At 47.0% G+C, this 23,543-nt stretch overlaps 1 protein-coding gene across 2 annotated transcripts; it reads left to right on the forward strand.

Moving 5' to 3' along the window:
- The first annotated feature begins 213 nt into the window (after window positions 1–213).
- PLCD4 (phospholipase C delta 4) lies at window positions 214–23,312 on the forward strand. 2 transcript variants are annotated; one of them, XM_052657012.1, is made up of 16 exons: window positions 214–431; window positions 5,660–5,715; window positions 5,850–6,008; window positions 7,216–7,444; window positions 8,554–8,683; window positions 9,240–9,471; window positions 14,585–14,786; window positions 15,722–15,866; window positions 16,677–16,829; window positions 18,474–18,641; window positions 20,132–20,288; window positions 20,619–20,735; window positions 20,971–21,143; window positions 21,906–22,041; window positions 22,366–22,515; window positions 22,617–23,312. In XM_052657012.1, exons 2-16 carry the CDS (start codon window positions 5,694–5,696, stop codon window positions 22,721–22,723), a joined length of 2,280 nt encoding a protein of 759 aa, XP_052512972.1. In that variant the 5' UTR covers window positions 214–431; window positions 5,660–5,693; the 3' UTR covers window positions 22,724–23,312. The 2 variants fall into 2 exon arrangements, with proteins under 2 accessions (XP_052512972.1, XP_052512973.1); XM_052657013.1 differs by lacking the exons at window positions 214–431; window positions 5,660–5,715 and having other exon boundaries at window positions 5,856–5,905.
- The last annotated feature ends 231 nt before the right edge of the window (window positions 23,313–23,543 follow it).

A 23,543-nucleotide genomic window follows, 5' to 3' on the forward strand; every position in this document is an offset into this window, starting at 1 on the left:
AAAGCAGTGATTCATGGAGCACTGCCGCTCGGATACTCCTTGGGTTTCGCTCTGAGAGCTACTGCGAGATTGAGGTCAGTGAAGGCTGGCATGGAGATGAAGGGCAGACAGGCTCCTCCCTGGAGATCCACTGCTCGTCAATCCCTCCCCTTAATCCTGTTCTACCCACCCCACCCCCACGACTCCCTCACACTGACCAGTGTCCTGGGCCTTTAAGGGTTGGATGGGCTGGACTGAGGAAAGAACTCACACCTCTCCCCACCCCACTCCTTCCATCTGGCTGTAAGTCAGCCAGCGACAGCAGCAAACTGCAGCAGAAGAGGAGAGGAAGCCAGCGAGTGCAAGAAGAGCACAGGAGCCCCGCTGGATTTCCTTGCCACACGGCAGAGAGCATCCCAGAGCTCAGACGTAGGACGGCTATCCTGCCCACGGTAAGGGCTGGAGGCTCTGACCAGCCTCTGCTCCTAGCTCCGACATGCCCAAGTCCTTGCCTGTGCCCTCCACATGCTTATTCCCCCTGACTAAATCATACCCTGGACTCCTTTGCCTGAACAGGTTTATGGGCCCCCAACCTGCTGGTTTTCTCTAGCTTATCCACTTGGACTTATAGTTTTCCTACTAGCTATATCAGTTACCTTTTTATATGAGGACCTCTTAGCTACCCAGGGCTGCCACTGTGTAGACAAGTGGTAAGCCCACCCCAGGAAGGGAAGAGAGAGAACTGGAGCAATCATGCTTCAGCACAAATTCATTAACAGATTGTTGAGGATTACCACATGAGAGTTGGCCAAGACCCATGGAGGATACAGAAACCCCTGATAATAGGCAGAGAGTTGTGAGACTTCCTTGGAAAGAGCCAGGGTTTGAGTTCTATGCCTCATTCTTAGCCTGCTCAATGATCCAGGGCACTTTGTTGGTGCCCATGAAAGAGAGGCCTAATGGGAAGGATTATAGAACTGAAAAACTATGATTTTCAGATAAGTTGGTGTTGAGACCAAAACAACAATTCACACTTCAGGGACTCAGTCTGACCTATTCCCAGCTGCCTCCTAGGTCTGACCAAGTGCTGTCAAATAGGAGGCACTTGAGAATTTATGGGATGAGAGGAGGCATAAACGAATCTGATTGATTCACAGGCGTCCATGAGAACATTAAATTGATGTGCACAAGAGTACAACAGAATCTTTCTAGGCACAGGAAATTTTCTTTCATTTTTACTGTAACTTCTTTTTAAATAAAGCTGCCTTTTGGGGGAATCATTATTAAAAAAATATTGGGAAGAGTACCTGCTCCTAGTCCTGTCTCTGATGTTAACTAGCTCTGTGACTTTGGACCATGCCTTCCTGATCTATTGTGGGAGGGAGTAGAGGGTTCCCTAGATTTGCTTGTGTCTCAGGAGCTCTTTTTAAAAATGAATATTCCTGGGCCCCATCCTTAGAAACTCTGATCTGGTAGATTTGAGGTAGGGCTAAGAAATCTCTATTTTAAGACAGTCTACAGGAGACACTGATATAACCAGGAACCACTAGATTGATGTGTTGTATGAGTCTTCAAACTCTAACATTCTGAGGGCTATGACCTGTGACGGGAGCCATTCTGTCCTCTTCATATGAATAAGGTTTGTCATAATCCTGCTCCAAAGAAAGAGAGTAAACAGGATGATTCTCTTCCTTCCTGCCCTCAGGGAGACTGTAGACACCTCGAATTCCACTATAAGTCACAGGCAACTCTACCAATGTCCATCTCCAGGTGATATGAAGCCACCTGTCAGTTGAGGACCAAATCTTGCTTGGCAACCCTTGGCCACTTCCTGCCCTATTTGTGTGTCTATTTTCTCATCTGTATTGTAGAGGTAATTATCTGTATCCTCAGGGAGCTCCACATATGTGCCTAGGCGTAAACAGTTAAGACCCAACCTCTCTCTCAGTCATTATCCTCTGATTCTTGCCTCTTTCTCTTGCTCCCACTCCCAAATCCTTTTTCCCTCCTCTCCAAACTGTACCTGCCTCAGTTGTGACCATCCTCCTCATTCCACCTTCAGGTGCCAGAGGAAACACCAAGACCTAGAACGCCTAGGTTCTAAGTTGCATTCTCTGAGTAGTTTGTTTAGTCAGTCTCCTAGGATACAGGGGAAGATGAAGCTGAGCAGAAGGATCTGTTACTCAGGATCCCAACCCAAGAGTCCTCCTTCCTGAACCAAAGTCTCAAGCACCTTTTAGGGGACGAGAATCCGAGCCATTGCAAATTAGAAGAGAAACAAAAGAGCAAGGAGTAATGAGGAGAAGGGATGAGGAGAAGGATGAGAAGTCAAGAGCAAAGAGAGGCTGACTTAGGTAAGCAAATAGGAAGGCAAAGGGAGGGTCAGGAGAGAGAAAAGTGAACTAGGAAGAAAGGAAAAAGAAGGGGTCAGGTAGAAGAGGGAGAAGGGGAAGAAAATAAGAAGAAGGAAAAGAAAGGCTTTTGAGTGGGATATGGTAGGAACAGAAAATGATGGGGTGGCGGGGAGGGAGAACAATGTCCCTCACTGAGTCCTAGCTCTGCTTTCATCGGCTTCCTAGAGAAAGCCTTTTCTAAGGGTAGTCTTGGTGAGGTCTCTGAGTTGGTCAAATGGAGACATCAGTTCTAGCCCCAGTTCTGCCACTTAATTCATTAGGTGACTGGCAGTTCAGCTAGCCTTCTGTCCCCTTTATTTTTTCTAACAAAAGGATTCCCATACTTATTACTGAGCTGCATAGACCGCTAGTGGGGAGACAGAAAGCACCGGGAGCCAAGCATTTCGTCTCCCCTGTGAGTTGTTCAGAGAGCGGTGATGTTCTGTGATCTGGTTGGTTAGCGTACAACCTTAACACAGGATAAATGTGTGCCACTTCATACGTGAGGCTTCTGACACAGCCATCTTGGTTCTTCTCCAGTGTCTTCTCTTGGAGTTGTATCTGATAACCTGTTTTCATTGGAATCTATTGAGGAATGGGATGATTCTGCTTTTTTTTGTGGTCAGGAGTCGCCTGATCCTGAAAGTCTTGTGAGAAGACATGGTGAGGCACAAACTCAATTACACGTAGGATGGCAGAGAAAAGAGCTCCTCTGTCCCTTTTCTACAAAATGAAGTCCAGCTCTGACATCCTGTGGCTCCCTGAGTTGAACCTAGCCCTCTATCAGCCACGTGTCACCTAGATACAGTTTTAAAACAGTGACTCAAGAATGGGAGCAGGGCACACCAAGCTCTGAGGTTGAAAGAGTTTGACAAAAAAGTATAAAATAATCTTCTAAGGCTGGTTTGAGATGAAGTAGGGGTGTCCCTGTGCTTGGAACTGTTCTCAGACCTCTCATGTCTCAGGACATCGTAGTGAGGCTCCCAGACACAGGCATATGGAAGAGGCATATGAAAGGTAATTCTGTCTTCTCCCAGGGCCAAAGCCCACCCATCCCAGAAGTTCAGAGGAGACAGGAGGCAGAATGTTGGCAAAAGTGATTAGACTTCAGCCCCAGGTTGACCCCAACCTTTCTTAGAGTCTGAAACTCTTAAGACATTTAATGGAGATCTGTTACGTTTTAGTCTTCATAGAACTTTTGCAAACCTTGGATTCTAAGCTGTGCAACACCACCCAGCAAAGCAGAGATGCTTTCCTGTCTTCTTTCCTTCCTTCTTCCTTCCAGAGGTCTCTTCTGGTCTCACTCATGCTTCTACGTTCAGCCTCAGCCAGTAAAACCTTTCCCTCTTGGGACTCAAGCTGTGTTCTTGCTCTCCTGAGAGTTGCCTTATCTCTTCTGCTTAGACTCAGATTGGTTTCCTGCACATTCCTACTCCTTTGGAAAGTCTTCTCTAGGTCCTTCAGTCAGGAGAGCTGTAATTTCAGGGACCTCTACATTATTCCTGAAGACTGTCACCCTGGGTGGCTTTACGGCTCTTCCTACTTAAGGGAGATGGGGCATTAATATGCTGTGTGACCTCAGACAAGTCACATCATGTTTCTGGACTTCTGGTCTAATGTAGGGAGTTGAACTACATGATGTTTAAATGGAGTACTAACTAAATAATTAGTTTAAGGATTCTTTTTTTTTTTTTTTTTAAGATGTTCACCACTGACAAATTGTTAAACTTATTCAGGGATGTTCCTGGCAGTTCAGGGGTTAAGACTTCACACTTTCACTGCAGGGGGCACAGGTTCGATCCTTGATTGGGGAATTAAGATCCCACATGCTGCAAAGGGCAGCTGGAAATACTTTTTTTTTTAAGTTTAAACTTACTAATTAAAACCCACAATATTTCTCTTCAAGCATGGATACTTTGCTTATACAAAAGCATAAAGCTTTATGTTCCGTGGACTTTGCCAGTTTCAGCATGATTTGGTTTTAAGCACTGAGTATGTTTCTTTTAGGCACAAAGCTAGGATCAAAGTGGCCACAAATCAAATCATCTAGTTCTTTTCAAGGCAAGTTTGTTGTTAGCTCTTACAATAACTTTAGTTCAGTTCAGTCGCTCAGTCATGTCCAACTCTTTGCAACCCCATGAATCACAGCACGCCAGGCCTCCCTGTCCATCACCAACTCCCGAGGTTTACCCAGACTCATGTCCATCGAGTCAGTGATGCCATCCAGCCATCTCATCCTCTGTTGTCCCCTTCTCCTCCTGCCCCCAATCCCTCCCAGCATCAGGGTCTTTTCCAATGAGTCAACTCTTCACATGAGGTGGCCAAAGTATTGGAGTTTCAGCTTCAGCATCAGTCTTTCCAATGAACACCCAGGACTGATCTCCTTTAGGAGGGACTGGTTGGATCTCCTTGCAGTCCAAGGGACTCTCAAGAGTCTTCTCCAACACTACAGTTCAAAAGCATCAATTCTTCGGCGCTCAGCTTTCTTCACAGTCCAACTCTCACATCCATACATGACCAATGGAATAACCAGTCCTAAATGAGCACATATTTAAAGGTAGGAACTCTCTTTCAGTAGGTAGAGAAAACTTGAGCATGCAGTCCTGAGACTATGTAATTTATCTGGTCCATTAAAACTGTGAGAGTTACTATTATGAGTAAGAGTATGAGCTATACTTTATCATGTGGAGGTAGAAGTGGCTTATTTAGCAAGGTGCAGCACTAAGAGTGGTAGCAGAGACAAAAGAAATACTCTGGCCTAGCCTGTCCAGAGCTGGAGGATCCACACAGGAGCATGGAGAGGGCTCCTGGAAGGGAAGTTGAGATGATTCCACTTAGAGAAAGGAAGGCTAAGATGCAGAGAGATTCCAAGTTCTGAAAGCGGGCAGCCAGCAAGTTGGTGATTCCTAATAATGGGGAACTGAGAGAGGTGTGGTCAACGTGACCTCATGGATTGTAGGGTATTGGGAAAGAAGAGGGTATTTGGCAGAAACCGCTGGGTTGGCCCTGTCGGAGATGGCTGTGGGAAACGGCAGAAACTCTGAAATCAGATGCATTTGGGTTTAAATTCCGAGTCCCTGTGTGATTGAGACAAGTTTCTTAGCCTCTCTAAGCCTCAATCACTAAACTCAAATTAGAAGTGAAAAGAGCTACAAATTATGTAGATGAAGGAGCTGACACAACGCAGGCAGTCAAGAAACATTAATTTCCTTCTCTTCCTCCCTTGATCTATTACTCTAAGACCTCAAGATTAACCTGAAGCCTCTTGCTGCTCCTCGCTCTTTTAGGTGACTCTGGCATCAGCTGGTGAAGCACTGGGTGATGGCGTATCTGCTGCAAGGCCGTGAGTACCCCTGCAGAAGAGGGCTTTGGGAGACAACCCAGAGACAGAGAGGAGGTTGGACTCCTGTTCCAAAGCTCCTCCTGAGCCCTCCACCTTCCCTACTAGCTACTCAGTCCCTGCTTCTCCTGGCTCAGGGCTGCCCGTCAATCAAGATCTGCTGCTGATGCAGAAAGGCACACTGATGCGCAAGGTGAGGTCCAAAAGCTGGAAGAAGCTAAGATTCTTCAGACTTCAGGACGATGGCATGACAGTCTGGCATGCCCGGCAGGCCGGAGGCAGGGCCAAGCCCAGCTGTGAGTGATGTGGATAGCCAGGGGTGGACATGTGGGTGGACAGGACCTTACAGGCCCAGCAGCTTGAGGGCAGAGGAGAGACCAGTGTCTTATGATGTGGCCTGCTCTGGTCTCTTTAGTGTCTTTATCTGAGCCTGTAAAATGGAAATTATAACTGTACTAGCCTCTTCAGGGTGTTACAAGGATCAAATTGGTTATGGCATGCAAAGATCTTCCAAGAGTCTTTGCCACATAATAAGGCTCAATAAATCATAGGTTTTATCTTATTACTATCATCATCATCATCATCATTATTATAGCATGATCTTGGGTAGCCAACTGTCTGGATTAAAGCCCTGGCTTTGCCAATTTCTAGCTGAGTTGCTTTGGACAAGTTATTTAACTTAAGCTAATATAAGTTTCCTCATCTATAAAATGAGGATTAAACAGCCTAGTACATTACAGGAGCTCAAGAAGTTAATGTATATAAACCACCTAGTATGAGGCCTGAAACCCGGATGAATTTAGTGTGTTAACTATTATAGTGAATATTTCTAAATATCGTAAATGTGTCATAACAGTGTGCCTCCTATTGGCCAAAACACTTTATGATCCCTCTAAAAATGTGATCACAGGACTCACTTAAGAGAATCTACTTTAGAGACATAACCAAAGCTTACGATCCACACCAGCCCCAGGTGAAGAAGTGGGGGGAAGGATTTCTCTGGCTCCCTCCCAGACATCTGGAAAGAGGAAGCCCTCAAACCTGGAATGAGAGAACTGAATTTGGGCACGTCATGCTTTGGTATGACTGCTTCTATCCTGCAAGTGCGCTTCCACTTGTCAGCCCCACCAGTCCTCCTGTAATTGATTACCATGTGGATTGGCCATGGAAGGGACCATTCCTTATTTAAGATTAGGACACTGAGGGGCTATGTCATTTTCGTCCTTGTCACACTGCCAGTTGGTGGCTGGAAGCCAGGTCTTGCCATTTGCTGCACAGGCCCCTTGTCATGCTGCTATGAAAACAACGACTCATGTGGCAACTGAATTCCAAGAATCTGCATCTCCCTGTACTAAGGCTTTGGGGGTTTTAGTCTGTGGAGACTGGGGTCCCTCTTCCTGTGGTTTCAGAGAGAAGAATGGGGAGTACTGGTCCTTGGCTCTCAGCTGCTATGATTTGTTGGACCCTTTGCTCAGGGCCCCCCACCCACTTCTTCCCCGGCAGTCTCAATCTCCGATGTGGACACAGTACGTGAGGGCCACGAGTCTGAGTTGCTGCGCAACCTGGCAGAGGAATTCCCCCTGGAGCAGGGCTTCACCATCGTCTTCCACGGCCGCCGCTCCAACCTGGACCTGGTGGCCAACAGTGTCCAGGAAGCCCAGACCTGGATGCACGGGCTCCAGCTGTTGGTGGGCTTTGTCACCAACATGGACCAACAGGAGAGGCTGGACCAGTATCAGCAGGATGGAGTCAGAGTGGGATCCAGGGGTCACTGAAGGAGCCAAATTCTGAAGGGCTAGGGACAAGTAGGAGGGGGGCACAGGGATAGAGGGGCCTGAGAGTCCAGATGGGGTGGCCAGGGACAGCTTGGGCTGATGTGAGGCTGAGATACTGAGGAAAGAATGAAGGCCTGGGATGGCACAGGCAGAGTCAAACAGAGTTTGGAGAGGAATCATGGCCCCCAAGATTGGGTAAAGGGACCGTGAGAGGCAAACTAGGTGCTGATCCTGAGAGCTGACCAGAAGATCCCAGTGGCGTTAACTCCCACAGGGATGGGGAGCAACTCCTTAGAGGGCTTTAGTGGGATCAGCTCACTTCACGTTTCCTAGACTGTATTCACCTTCTATGCTGGTCCATTCATTTATTCACCATCTATTACGCAGAATGTAAGAGGCACTATGCCAGGCTTTAGGGACACAAAGATTAATGAGGCTCAGATATTGTTTTAGTCAGCAGAGAAAATAGAATTGTGTAAATAATTTAACTTACCAGCATTACAGTACTTAGCTGATATATGGGTGTTCAAAGGAAGGAGAAATACTTATTTTTAGCTGAGATGGTCATGAGAAAGCTTCAGGAGGAAGTAGCATTTGAGCTGAGCCTTGAAAATGAGTAGAATTTGAACTGAAGGGAAGAGGAGGGGAAGGCATTCGTGTCTAAGGAAACATCAGGAAAAAAGGCCCAGAGGTAGGAAGCTGAAGAGCTGGGACATACCAAGCAGGGGCTTGCTGAATCTGTCTGAGGTACAAGGTAGTCATTTCTGTGTTGAGAAGGCTGGTTTGGGGCCAGATCACTGGGGTGAAGGAGATCTTAATTTCTATGTTAGGGAAGTTGGGCTTCTTTCTGCAGGCAACAGGGAGGTCCCCAAAGGCACCTGAGCCATGCAGGGGCAAGACAGATTGGTGCTCTGGGGAGATTATTCCAAAAGCTAATGTGGAAAATGAATTGGCTTTGGGGAGGGGACTGGCAGCAAAGACAGAGCAGCAGATGTCAATGGATGAATGTGCATGCACAGCTGCACACACACACACACTCAGTGCTTTTGCCTTGACTCAGACCTGGATGGCTGAGTGATTGGTTCCAGCGTGGAGACAAAAACCAGGATGGCCGGATGAGTTTCGGAGAGGTCCAACGGCTACTGCACCTGATGAATGTGGAAATGGACCAGGAATATGCCTTTCAGCTTTTCCAGGTGAGTCTTCTGGGGAAAGGTTAGCAGAAGCCAATCAAGGCCACATTCTCCCTTAGTCAGAAGTCCTCCAACCCTCTCCAGCAACACACAGTTGTTGAATCTCTCCTACTACACCAGGCTCATTGGGAAGTGTGGGTAGGACATGGTTCTTACCCTTCAGTCTTGTTGGAAAGATGACTCATAATCTTATGAAAGGTAAATAACAACATGTTATTACATCAGACCTCAGGGACCTCTCTGTCCTTGGCCAGGATTTCACAAGTGCCTAGTACAGTGGAAAACTCCAACTGGCATGTGAGTAAAAAGAAAAAGAGATCTTCTGATCTTTTAGGGACATTTAATTCTTTCTAGTTGAAATTTTTCTCCAGTAGCAAATGGTATGGCCGAAATTTTGCTTTTTACTCCCTGTAGTGGCTTCTCCTATGAACACTAAATGTCAGGAGTTCTGTGGAAGCCTGCCTGGCTCCATCAATAATATGGCCCTTACAAGGAAAGTCAAAACTGCAACATCTGCCGTTAAAGGGTTTTTTACTCTCCTCTAAACCCTCTTCTGCAGACAGCAGACACATCCCAGTCTGGGACTCTGGAGGGAGAAGAATTTGTAGAGTTCTATAAGTCATTGACTCAGCGTCCAGAGGTGCAGGAACTGTTTGAAAAGTTTTCATCTGATGGGCAGAAACTGACCCTGTTGGAATTTGTGGATTTCCTCCAAGAGGAGCAGAAGGAAGGAGAACGGGCTTCTGATCTTGCTCTGGAACTCATCGACCGCTATGAGCCTTCAGAAAGTGGTAAGAGGACTAAGGTGGTGAGGCACCATACATGGGGGCCAGATAGGGGGACCAAGAGACAACTAGCCTTCTGCCTAACTAAGGGAAAAGTCAGTCCTACCCAGACCCCCTTCTCAATCATCTTCATCTTATTCAATCACTCCTCCAAAAGGAGAAAGCCATTTCCTGCCCACATAAGACAGGAGTCTCCTCTGTAGTGCTGTTATCTCTTAGGAGGAAGAACATTCCATAAGTCCCCTTTCCTCCACCACGCTCATATTTCTCATCCTTCACTTTCACACTGTTCTTCCTGATATCAACCTTTGTCCTCAGTGGAAACAAAATCCTGCTCCTCTTATTTTTGGCTTCTTCTCTAGTGCATATGATTCCTTTCCCTTTAGTTCCCTTCATGGTTCCTGTTTGCTGTCTCTTCAAGTGCTGGCTCTCTGCCCTTTCCTGGACTTTTTCCAAGTTCCCCAGGTGCTTTTTGAGTCCTAAGTCCCTGAGCTGGGCAACTAGTCAGTCCCTGGCTGAGGGGGATGATGAGGTAGACAATCATTTAGCTCTTAACAAGCAGTTAAAATATGCCCTCTCTGCCCTCAAACCTTCTCCTTGCCCCTTTAGTAGACACATTCCTGCCCTTCATTCCCTGCAGAGCCTGAAAAACTTACATTATTAATAAAAAGAGGGCTTCCCTGATAGCTCAGTTGGTAAAGAATCCCTTTGCAATGCAGGAGACCCCAGTCTGATTCCTGGGTTGGGAAGATCCACTGGAGAAAGGATAGGCTATCCAGTCCAATATTCTTGGGCTTCCCCTGTGGCTCAGCTGATAAAGAATCCACCTGCAATGCGGGAGACCTAGGTTCAATCCCTGGGTTGGGAAGATCCCCTGGAGAAAGGAAAGGCTACCCACTCCAGTATTCTGGCCTGGAGAATTACATGGACTATATATATAGTCCATGGGGTTGCAAAGAGTCTGACACAACTGAGAGACTTTCACTTTACTTCACTTTATAGCTCTTACTTTATTTAATCTTTTCTGTGTGTGTGTGTGTGAGTGTGTGTGTGTGTGTGTGTGTGTGTGTGCGTGTGTTAGACGCTCAGTCGTGTCCAACTCTTTGCAAACCCATGGACTGTAGCCCACCAGGCTCCTCTGTCCATGGGATTTCCCAGGCAAGAATACAGGAGTGGGTAGGCATTCCCTTCTCCAGGAGATCTTCCCAACTCAGGGATCGAACCCCAGCTCTCCTGCACTGCAGGCAGATTCTTTACCACTGAGCCACCTGGGAAGCCCCACATTTATTCTATCCACCCCGCTTGGAGTTACTTCCCTTTTCACTTGACTATCAGATACAATAACACTGTGGCTGCAAAGTGTGGTATCAGTCAGGAGACAGGGGCTCAAGTCCCCACTCTGCTTCCTACGGAGTACTGAGTCGCTTAACCTATTGGAGGCTCAGTTTTCTCATTTGTAAAATAACTGGTGATCAAATGAAATAAAGCCCATGAAAAGTACCTGGTAGCTATAGATTTTAGCAATTTGCAATTTGAGTCATTACAGTCAAGAATGAAACTTTGTGGGATTTCTCTGGCAGTCCAGTGGTTAAGACTTCGAGCTTCCACTGAAGGGGGCATGGATTGGATCCCTGATTGGGGAACTAGCATCCTGCATGTCTCAAGTCATGGCCAAAATATAGAAAGAATGAAACTTTGTGCCCAACTTCTTGCCATTTTCCATCATCACCAGGCCTTGTCACACCTGGAATGAGGAAGCTGGGCATGAGAGTCAAGCTATTCTGCCTCCCCTGTAGCAAAGTTATCCTCAGTGAGACTTCACAGTCCAGCAGTGTAAGGCAGACTCTGACATCTGACTCCCTGGGTTCAAATCCCAGCTCCTTCACTTATTAGTTATTAGTTATGTGACATAATATTATACAGGCGGTGACCAAAACCATCCTGAAGAAAAAGAAGTGCAAGAAGGCAAAGTTGTTGTCTGAGGAGGCTTTACAAATAGCTGAGAAAAGAAGAGAAGCAAAAGGCAAGGGAGAAAGGGAAAGATACCCAACTGAATGCAGAGTTTCAGAAAATAGCAAGAAGAGATATGAAAACCTTAAGAGAACAGTGCAAAGAAGTAGAGGAAAACAACAGAATAAAAAAGACTAGAGATCTCTTTAAGAAAATTGGAGATATCAAGGGAACATTTCATGCAAGAATGGGCACAATAAAGGACAGAAACAGTGAAGACCCAACAGAAGCAGAGGAGATTAAGAAGAGGTGGCAAGAATACACACAAGAACTGCACAAAAGATCTTAGTGATCTCGATAGTCACGATGGTGTGGTCACTCACCTAGAGCAAGACATCCTGGAGAGTGAAGTCAAATGGACCTTAGGAAGCATTACTATGAATAAAGATAGAGGAGATGATGGAATTCCAGCCGAGCTATTTAAAATCCCAAAAGATGATGCTGTGAAAGTGCTCCACTCAATATATCAGCAAATTTGAAAACTCAGCAGTGGCCACAGGACTGGAAAAGGTCAGTTTTCATTCCAACCCCAAAGAAGGGCAGTGCCAAAGAATGTTCAAACTACCACACAATTGCACTCATTTCACATGTTAGCAAGTTTTTAATGCTCAAAATCCTTCAAACTAGGCTTCCAGTAGTACACAAACTGAGAACTTCTAGATATACAAGCTGGGTTTAAAAAAGGCAGAGGAACCAGAGATCAAATTGCCAACATTCGTTGGATCATAGAAAAAGCAGTAAGAGAATTCCAGAAAAACATCTACTTCTGCTTCACTGATTACGCCAAAGTCTTTGACTATGTGGATCACAATAAACTGTGGGAAATTCTTCAAGAGATGGGAATACCAGACCACCTTACCTGTCTCCTAAGAAACCAGTATGCAGGACAAAGAACAATAGTTAGAACTGTACATGGAACAAGGGACTGCTTCAGAACTGGGAAAGGAGTATGTCAAGGCTATATGTTGTCACCCTGCTTATTTAACTTATATGCAGAGTATCTTACCTGAAATGTGAGGCTGGATGAATCACAAGCTGGAATCAAGATTGCCAGGAGAAATATTAGCAACCTCAAATATGCAAATGATACCACTCTAATGGCAGAAAGTGAAGAGGAACAAAACAGCCTCTTGATGAAGGTGAAAGAGGAGAGTGAAAAAGCTGGCTTAAAACTCAACATTCAAAAAACGAAGATCATGGCATCTGGTCCCATCACTTTGTGCGAATAGAGGGGGAAAAGTGGAAACAATGACAAATTTTATTTCCCTGGGTTCCAAAATCACTGCAGACAGTGACTGTCTGTGTGTTAAGTCATTTCAGTCATGTACGATTCTGTGCAACCCTATGGACTGTAGCCTGCCAGACTCCTCTGTGCATGGAACTCTCCAGGCAAGAATACTGCAGTGGGTTGCCATTTCCTTCTCCAGGGGATCATCTTGACCCAGGGATCAAACCAAGGTCTCTTATGTCTCCTACACTGGCAGGCAGGATCTTTACCACTAGCACCACCTGATAGTGACTGCAGCCATGAAATTAAAAGACTCTTGCTCCTTGGAAGGAAAGCTGTGACAAACCTAGACAGCATATTAAAGAGCAGAGACATCACTTTGCTGACAAAGGTCTGTATAGTCAAACCTATGGTTTTTCCAGTAGTTGTGTACGGCTGTGTGAGTTGGACCATAAAGAAGGCTGAACGCCTTGAAATTGATGCTTTCAAGTTGCAGTGCTGGAGAAGCTTCTTGAAAGTCCCTTGGACAGCAAGAAGATCTAACCAGTCAATCCTAAAGGAAATCAACCCTGAATATTTACTGAAAGGACTGATGCTGAAGTTTCAATACTTTGACCACCTGATATGAAGAGCCGACTCATTAGAAAAGACCCTGATGCTGGGAAAGATTAAAGGCAGGAGGAGAAGGGGACAACAGAAGATGAGATGGTTGGATGGCATCACTGACTCAATGGACATGAGTTTGAGCAAACTCTGGCAGATAGTGAAGGACAGGGAAGCCTGGCATGCTGCAGGGCTGCAGAGTCAGACATGACTGAGCAACTGAACAACAACCACAGATGTGACACTGGGTATGTTACCTAAACTCTCAGGGCAGATTATGTTATGTCCACCTGATTGTGTTGGTGAGAGCATTAAGGGAGATGCTGCATGTTATGTCCTTGGCAGAGAGCAATGCTCAAGAAACCCTCAGGCCATAGTAGGCAGTAGCTACACAGCCCAGGGCATAACACGCAGGTACCTTGGTCTTGGGGCTTCCCAGATGGTGCTAGTGCTGAAGAACGCCTGTGCCAATATAGGAAATGTAAGAGATGTAGGTTCGATCCCTGGGTTGGGAAGATCTCCTGGAGGAGGGCATGGCAACCCTCTCCAGTATTCTTGCCTGAAGAATCTCAAGGACAGAGGAGCCTGGCAGGGTCGCAAAAAGTCTTCAGACATGAAGTGACTTGGCATGCATGCACGCACCTTGGTCTTGTCACTAACAAGTCTTTGACTTTGATCCTCTCTGAGCCTTGGTTGCCCCATCTATGAAATTAGTCCTTTGGAGTAAATACTGTGCTGTCCTTCATGGTAACCCTGAGCTCCATGTGACTATTTAAATTTAAATTACAGTCGGCTCTCTGTATCTACAGGTGCCACATCATGGATACAGAGGGTCGACTGTACCATACGATTCTGTGTAAGGCACTTGAGCGTCCATGGATTTTGGTATCTGCTATGGGGAAGGGGGAAGTCCTGGAGCCAATCTCCTGTGAATACAAAACTGTAATTTAGTTCTGCAGTCAAACAGCAACATTTCAAATGCTCGGTAGCTTTATTTATTTATAGGCTATCGTACTGGGCTGTGCAGACCAGGGAACATTTCCATCACTGTAGAAAGTTCTGTTGGGCAGCACTGGACTAGCATGATCTTAATAATTCCCTTTTTATCTTTATGATCCTCTGAGGATGGGGATGCTTGAAATGATGGGCTGGAGAGGGCAATTTTGGGGTCTGGAGGCTGGGAGTGGACACCATTTGAAAGGCCGGGCCCTGGAGAGGGATGGGGTGCTCTGAGCACTACCACTGAGAGCTTCTCACTCTAGCCACTCCACACCGCAGGCAAATTGCGGCACGTGCTGAGCTTGGACGGCTTCCTCGGCTACCTCTGCTCGAAGGACGGAGACATCTTCAATCCAACCTGCCACTCCCTCTACCAGGACATGACTCAACCCCTGAACCACTACTACATCAACTCCTCCCACAACACCTACCTGGTGGGGGACCAGCTTTGCGGCCAGAGCAGCGTGGAGGGATACATACGGTGCTGTGGGGCTGGGGGGTGAAGGGGTCCAGTTCCTGAGATGGGAAGGTCTGTGGGAAGTTGGAGGGGAATTGTTAGCGGACTGCAGGAACTGAAACGCTGTTGTGGGGGGATTTGAGCTGAGGATTCCTGGGTCCCTGAGAGACTTGGAAGAGATATTGAAGACTGGCAGGAGAGTGCTGTGGAAACCCTGTGGGTAAACAGAGCTTCCCTTTCATAGGACATGAAATTACCTTGGCACCAGAGGTCCTGACAGATTTATTTTGAACAAATAAATAAACTCAATGTTAAATGGGAGGCAGTAGGGAAGAGGATTTAAAAACAGAGGTTCTGGAGTCAGACCATTTGAGATGAACTGCTAGCTCCCTCACTTGGTACTCTGAGGTCAAATACTTAACCTCTCTCTGCCTCAGCTTCCCTATCTGAGACACAGAGATGATTACTATTCTGTCTATTCTGTCTGGCTTGTTGTGAGAATTCAATAAGGTAATTTATGTGTCAATAGGTAATAAATGGTACATGCTTTTATTGTGATTAACCATGCATTAGATCAAATAGTCAAGGCATCTTTGTAATGCCAGCAGCTGAACTAGTCGCTTCAAGTCCAACTTCCCTAGGAAGCCTAGCAAGGAAGTAAAATGTAAATTTACCGAGAGTTTGACTAACTCGAGTGTCATATAAAGATATACAAGCAGAACACCAGAAGGCATTCTGTGATGGCTCCTTAAGGGCGGATTGTTGAGTAGGGCGGGGTGGAGATCAGTGTGAGCTGCAGGTGTGTCCCAGCAGACGGAGAGGGGTCCATGGAGATGTAAACTGACAGTCTTGATGGGTGAGTGCCGGTGAGCACTGTTTTCTCCAGAGAGGGAAGAGGGTCCCTAGGTGAAAGATCACACCTTGACCCCTCCCGTCCCTGGGGGGTGGGGTTCTTGCAGGGCCCTGAAGCGGGGGTGCCGCTGTGTGGAGGTGGATATATGGGATGGACCAAGCGGGGAACCTATTGTTTACCACGGACACACCCTGACCTCCCGCATCCCATTCAAAGATGTTGTGGCCGCTATAGGACAGTATGCCTTCCAGGTGGGAGCCTCAGGATGGAAATACTGGAGATTAGCAAGAGGATCTGAAGGAAGAGACTCTGGGTCTGGGGTTGGGGAGGGATGCAGGGGAAAGTAAAAGTATTAGTCACTCAGTTGAGTCCAACTCTTTGTGACCCCATGGACTGTAGCCCAACAGGCTCCTTTATCCATAGATTTTCCAGGCAAGAACACTGGAGTGGGTATCCATTCCCTTCGCCAGGGGATCTTCCCGACCTAGGTGATGTCAAATGACATATACATAAAAGAGATTTTAATTGTGAAGCATCAGGCAAACATTAAGGGATTATCATGAATAAGTGTTGGATGTGTTACTAGTTAAGTAGTAGTCATAGAAGTAATTGCTAACTGTAATGATTACTTCTAAAAACTTCTGTCACCCACCTGGGAGAGGGCGGAGGAGGAAACAGACAAACTGGTGGGTAGAGCTGGGAGACAATAGCTATCTGGGGATGAAAGTCTGAAAGTGTAACGTGAACATGACTGGGGCACTGGGTTGGCTTTCCCACTCTAAGCCTGAAAACTCAGAAGTCCCAGAAGGACCTGGGTCAGACCTGGCACAGATCTGAGATTTGGGGTCCCAAGAGTGACTTTTAGATGTGGGGTGCCTAGACCCAGGCAGATCTCCTGGAGGCCTGGCATGGGGTCAGAGGACTTTTGGCAATCAGGGTACTCAGTTGAATAACTGGCAGGGGGTGGGGTGGTGGGGTGGTGGGTGGGGGTGGAGCTGGAGAAGCAAAAAGGTTATAGGCCTCAGAACTCTGGCTCCAGCGTGCCTTCCCCTCCTGACCAGACGTCAGACTATCCAGTCATCTTGTCGCTGGAGAACCACTGCAGCTGGGAGCAGCAGGAAATCATAGTGCGCCATCTGACGGAGATCCTGGGGGATCAGCTACTGATGACAGCCTTGGATGGGCAGCCTCCCACTCAGCTGCCCTCCCCTGAGGTAGGGACCCTGCCCTTCCAGCCCAGGCTTCCCTACCGGCCTTGGCTCTTTCTTCTAGGCCCATCTGTTCCCTTCTTCTCATCCTCAGATGGACCATCTTACTCTTTAATATTCTCAGAGACAACTTTAATTTTTAAAAAATCGAATTCTGGGTGTTCCCACGTGGTCTAGTGGTTATGATTCCAAGGTTTCACTGCCAATCCCTGCTGCAGGAACTGAGATCCTGCAAGCCGAGTGGCATGGCCAAAAGAAGTTTAAAAAATCTAATTCAACATAAAATGCCAGATATAGCTTTCTAAATTTAAAACCATTTGTTTACTTTACATTTATTTTTTCAATGGAAGAGCTTCATTTTTTTTCCTGATAGTTCATTATTACAGGCTCTACAAATATAAAGGGAGATTCCCCCACCATAATCTCAACCTCTCCAATAACAGCTGCCAACATTATAGATTTTTTACACACTTATATAGACATATATATGTAAATATGGTCACATTTTTTAAAAATGTGAATGGGATCATCCTTTCTATCCCTTTTATATATATCACAAATATTTTTTCATATATATTTTCTTTTTTAACAGTTCCACAGTATTGTACTTTATGTTACTGACCATAATTTACTCAACCAGTAGGTGGTAAAAATAACCGGTAAATGGTAAACATTTAGGTTGTTTATAATTTTTCATTTGTACATAGAGGTTTGCTCATTTACTCTTTCTTTGAAATGGATTCCTAGAAAAAAAATTGCTGGGCTGAAAACTGCATGTTGACATTTTTGGTTATCATTGTCAAGTTGCCCTCGGGGTGGGGGGTGCAGAAAAAAAAACAAATTTCACTCCAACTGAAGAGTGTAAGGGGATGACTACAATTAACTCCAGTAGTCAGATGATTCGTAATGGCAAACATGAAAAAAAGTCAAGTTTTTAAAAAACAAAGGTCTGTTTTATTCTTTCAAATTAACTGATATTATTTACAAACTTTTTTATATGAGTTTATAATTTTTATTGATATATAACTTTAAAAATGTTAAAGATATTAATGCTTTAAAAATACTTTTTTGCAGTCTATTCGGGGGGCGGGGGGGAGGGGTGGCCACGCTGCACAAATTGCATGACCCAGTTCATAACCAGGGACTGACCCCAGGACACAGCTGTGTGGAGTCCTAACCACTCGACCACCAGGAAACTCCCCTAGCAGTCTATTTTTTCTTTTGTCTTCATAGCCTCTTCTGCTTTACAGGTTTTCAAGCTTTATGTAGTCACCTTTGCCAATCATTTTTTTATGTCTTCTGAGTTTTCAAAGGCTTTCCTACCTTGAGGCTATTCAGAAAGAGTCTCTATCTTCCTCTAATACTCTAATGTTCTTTACATGTAAATTTTGAATCTATGAGGAATTTTTATGTGTCAAATGTGAGGTAGGGGTTCACATGTATTTTTTTCCTTAGAGATGTTACAGGTTGGCTTAACCATAAGAAATCCCTGCTCTATGTATCAAGTAGCCTTTCTGTGGGAACTTCCAACCACTCACTTGCTTCCTTTGCCTTTGAGGTGGTCCCATGAGAGCTGCATAGAAGCTGCACGACCCACAGGAGGGGCCCAGAGCAGACAGGTAGATAGGCCTCTCTGTTTTCGTCCCCTAGGACCTTCGGAGGAAGATCCTTGTGAAGGGGAAGAAGCTAATGCTTGAGGAAGAGGAGGAAGAGCCAGAGGCTGAACTGGAGGCGGAGCAGGAGGCTAAGCTGGACTTGGAGGCCCAGCTGGAGTCTGAGCCCCAGGAGCTGAGCCCTCGCAGTGAGGACAAAAAGAAGGTAGGCCAGGAGGGTGGTCTTTCTGCTCTGGTGTTTGATCAGTCAGTACTACAAGCTAAGACCCCATGTGTGAAGAGACTGGAGCCAGGCAGGGTGGAGAACCAAGGAGCAAAATGCTCCTTGCCTCCAATGACAAAAGGCATGAGAATCCATACACAGCATCACCATATAGATGTCATATACAGACATATGGCAGTGGCTTTCCAACTTCTTTGTGCTGTGAGATCTTTAATGAAATTCTATATGGAAGCTCAGTACACAAAATAGATATATGCAGAGTCATTCTGGTTGAAGTACCTCTTTGGCTCTCTCCTGGGTCTCCCAGGTGACTTCTGAGACATCTTTGTACTACTTCCCAGTCTCTTTAAATGATACTTCAAAAACCACTGATGTGTGTGTGTATTGTTATATTAGGTAAGTAGGGCTTACTAGAGAAAGCAATGGCAACCTACTCCAGTACTCTTGCCTGGAAAATCCCATGGACAGAGGAGCCTGGTAGGCTGCAGTCCATGGGGTTGCTAAGAGTCAGACTAGACTGAGCGACTTCACTTTCACTTTTCACTTTCCTCCATTGGAGAAGGAAATGGCAACCCACTCCAGTGTTCTTGCCTGGAGAATTCCAGGGAGGGGGCAGCCTGGTGAGCTGCCATCTATGGGGTCGCACAGAGTCAGACACGACTGAAGCGACTTAGCAGCAGCAGCAGCAGGGCTTACTAGAGTGACTGCTATGACCTCAACTAAAGTGGGTTTATTGCTAGAAAGTTTCTTGGAAAAGGTGAGTCTGAAAAGGGACCAGAAATAGCCAAAGAGGAGGAGCATGAAAGGTTGGGGAAGGGGTGCCAATGGTGGGACCATCAAGATCTTGCTTTGAAGTCTGCATTTCTCTCTCTTGTGCACTTGCTTGGCTCAGCTGAATGACTTCTAGCTTATTATCCCGTTCTCTCTGGAGCTGTGTTGTCTCACCTGCTGCCTTGCCCGGGGATGGAAATGGGAATTCAGAAAAATCTATAGATGTTACTCTGGGACTCTGACATCCTTCCCGGTGTGAGTTCCATGACCATTTGCATACCTTGATGTATCTGGATTCATATACATTTTGATAAAAAATTAATTTGTTTTAAAAGATGAGAGGTAGTGAGGATGACATCTCTGTTTAGCAATACTAGGTTAAAGACCTGTTACCTGCACAGTAACCCTTTCAGCCCAGAGGCTGAAACCGATCCCTTTAGTATACGTAGACGGCTTTTATTCCCATTCCCATCCTCAGGTTGTGATGTGCCCGCTGTTGTGTCGGCCTTTGTGTTGTCAGATTATGGCCCAGGCTCCTATTTCCAAGCCTGGGCTTCTTCTCTTTCCCAAGCAGGTGAGGCAGGAGGGAGGCAGTGGGCAGAGCCTTAGGTTGGGTGGGGAAGTTCAGATCTTGGCCACTGGCTTCTTCCCTCTCAGATTGCTAATGGCTCAACTCTATCATCCTCTCTCTTCTTTTCCAGAAACCCAAGGCCATCTTGTGTCCAGCCCTCTCTGCCCTGGTTGTCTACTTGAAGGCTGTCACCTTCTACAGCTTCACTCACTCGAGGGAGCACTACCACTTCTATGAAACATCATCTTTCTCTGAAACCAAGGCCAAGAGCCTCATCAAGGAGGCTGGTCAGGACCAAGAGGGAGGGATGGAAATGGGATGGGTAAAGTCAGGTCTGATGGGCAGGAGGATGGGTTCCAAGAAAGAGGATGAGGGAGCAGAGGGACGCAGAAGTTAAGGAACCCCCCAGACCAGGTATGGGGACAGGAGGTGAACAGTGGACTCAAGGCTCTAGGGGAAAGACAGCTAGGGGAGATGGTCTGCATGGAGCAGACAGTCACAGCCTTAGGAGATGCTGGAGAGAGGAGTGAAGTAGGTGGGCGGGGGCCCTTGGGGCCAAGGAAGTAGGAGGGTCCACTCCACCCACTACCATCTCGGTACCCACACCCTCTTTACAGGCGATGAGTTTGTGCAGCACAATACCTGGCAGTTAAGCAGAGTATATCCCAGTGGCCTGAGGACGGATTCATCCAACTACAACCCCCAGGAATTCTGGAATGCAGGCTGCCAGATGGGTGAGAGTGGTAGGGACAGGGAAGAGGGAGTGCAAGGGCAATCGATGGGAAGTCGGTCCCTGGGTGGCAGTGGGGCCAGAGAGTGCTTCAAGGGGAGTGCCGGGCTGAGAAAGACGTTCTCCAGTGTTGCCAGCAGCCCTTTTACAGCCAATAACTTCTCGGTCCGGTTTCCCTGAAAGATGGCTGTCTGGCCCCCAAGGTGACTCTTTTCCTGTTTTTCTCCTGGGGCCCTCAGTGGCTATGAACATGCAGACAGCCGGGCTGGAGATGGACCTGTGTGATGGGCTCTTCCGCCAGAACGCTGGCTGTGGCTATGTGCTGAAGCCAGACTTCCTGCGCGACGCCCAGAGTTCCTTCCACCCTGAGAGGCCCATCAGCCCTTTCAAAGCCCAGACCCTCATAATCCAGGTATAATGGAAAGAAAAACCACTGGGAAGAAACTGGGATAGCTGAAATAGAGCCTGCGGGGGCAGGGGCGGGTAGGTCTGACAGGAGTGTAACAGAGGGAAAGTTCCTCATGGGGCTGCATGGACTTTGGAGTCAATCGCCTAGGTTCAAACCCATTTACTAGTCATGTAATGTTTGGCAAACTTAACCTTATTCTCCTTACCTGCAAAACTGGGGTAATAATACTGCCTGATGTACAGGACTGTTGAGATTAATCTGTGTGTGTGTGTGTGTGCTCAGTCCGACTCTTTGTGACCCCACGGACTGTGGCCCTCCAGGCCCCTCTGTCCATGTAATTTCCCAGGCAAGAATACTGGAGTGGGTTGCCATTTCCTACTCCAGGGGATCTCCCCAGGGATTGAACCCGAGTCTCCTGCACTGGCAGGCAGATTCTTGGCCACTGAGCCACCTGGGAAGCCCCTCGTTAATCTGAAGTGCTGACAACAGTGCCCAGGGCACAGTAAGTGCTATAGAAGGGTTGCTGTCGCAACCTTCCCACCTTCAGACCCTACTAAATTTCTACTTGGATGCACTATAAATTGTAGGTGAGGTACTAGAAGAAAATATATTACCCATGAGACTTAGTTTTGTAAACCATAAGCGTATAGTGCAAGGTCCTATGTCTCCCCTTCCCCTCAGCCTTCCTCCTACCCCCAGGGTGTGAGAGCTGGAGGGGGGCTGGGCTAAGCAGGAACTAGTGAGGTTCCAGAGCCCTGGTTGCAGGTAATCAGTGGTCAGCAACTCCCCAAAGTGGACAACACCAAAGAGCAGTCCATTGTGGACCCCTTGGTGAGAGTGGAGATCTTTGGCGTCCGCCCAGACACAACCCGGCAAGAGACCAGCTACGTGGAGAACAATGGTGAGACGCTGGGCAGTGCAGGGGAAAGTGGGAGGAGCATGGCTGTGGCTTTCCCACTGTCCAGGTCTCTGTTAAGCACAGTCCATCACCCCTCGTGCCCCCTCCAGGGGAAGCAGTACAGACAGGACAAAGGATGAGGACTTGGGTCTGAAGCCAGGTCTCTCACTTACAGTGACCTAAGCACACTGCTTATCCACTCAGTTTCCTCACCTGTAAAGTGCTGACTGCTCTGAAAATGAAGAGAACACAGGGCAAGCAACTCACCAGCACGGTCAACAATGTCTGTTCCTTCTTCCCTTCCCTCACTCACCCTCCCTGGCTCAGGTTTTAATCCATACTGGGGGCAGACACTGTGCTTTCGGATCCTGGTACCTGAACTGGCCCTGCTGCGTTTTGTGGTCAAAGACTATGACTGGAAATCCCGAAACGATTTCATTGGTCAGTACACCCTGCCGTGGAGCTGCATGCAGCAAGGTGAGATGGTCTTCCCTCTCCCGGCCCACACCCCAGCTCTGGCCTGATGCTGATCAGCTCTTCCTGATGCTGTCCTCTCCACCCCTCCAACCACCCCCCAGGTTACCGCCACATACACCTGCTCTCCAAGGATGGCCTCAGCCTTCACCCAGCTTCCATCTTCGTGCACATCTGCACACAGGAAGTGTTAGAGGAGGCTGAATCTTAAGGCAGCCACTTCACAGGCGGAGTGGATTCACTGGCTGTAGATGGTGAGAAAAATGAAAAAAACCTGGAAGGATGCTCCAGAAAGCAAACAGTGGTAAAAACCCGAGCTTTGGACTGTGCCGTCTCAGGCACTAAATGACTTGGTCCTTCCTGACAAGCAAATGTAGGACCCAATTTTTCACCTTCTTTCTCTTCCCTTTCTTCGTTTTCACAAGTCTCTGGCATCATTCCTGTCCTTTCCCTCTGCAGACTCTACACTGCAATTCCTTCCTTCCTCTGGCTATAGGCTCAACACTACACCCAGATCTAGGACAGTCCTTTCCCACCAACTCTGGCTCAAAGGCACATTGCAGCTAGAAATCCAGACTGGGGCTTGGTGGCAGAGAAACCCAAAACCCAAACCTCCACCCCTAGCTTCCTCAAAGTCCAGAGCCAAGGGAGAGACAAATCGAGCCTCAAGTCTCCCCAGGCAAAGGCTGGGGAAGGAGATCTGATCCCCTGTATTATGACTCTCAACAGAACACTGCATGGCCCAGAGAGTCCCCACTGGACTCCTGCTCACTTGTGCCACCAGTATAAATAGAGCTTCTCTCTCAAATTGGCATGAGTGTGGTCTCTTATTGTTGGGCAAGGAGATATGAGGGTTGGGGGACATTTGGGTAAGACAGGTGGGATAGGAAAAGTGGGAAAACAGGGTTTCCCAGGCCCCCCAGCATTCACTACACAGAAAGGGTAAGAAGTATGACTTCTAAGTGGCAGGGTAAAAGGAGAGACAGAGAGTTACATGATCCCAGCCTTCCTAAAGAGTTGGCCTGGAATAG

Source organism: Budorcas taxicolor, chromosome 2 (genome assembly GCF_023091745.1).
Source record: "Budorcas taxicolor isolate Tak-1 chromosome 2, Takin1.1, whole genome shotgun sequence".
Classification (NCBI taxonomy): domain Eukaryota; kingdom Metazoa; phylum Chordata; class Mammalia; order Artiodactyla; family Bovidae; genus Budorcas; species Budorcas taxicolor.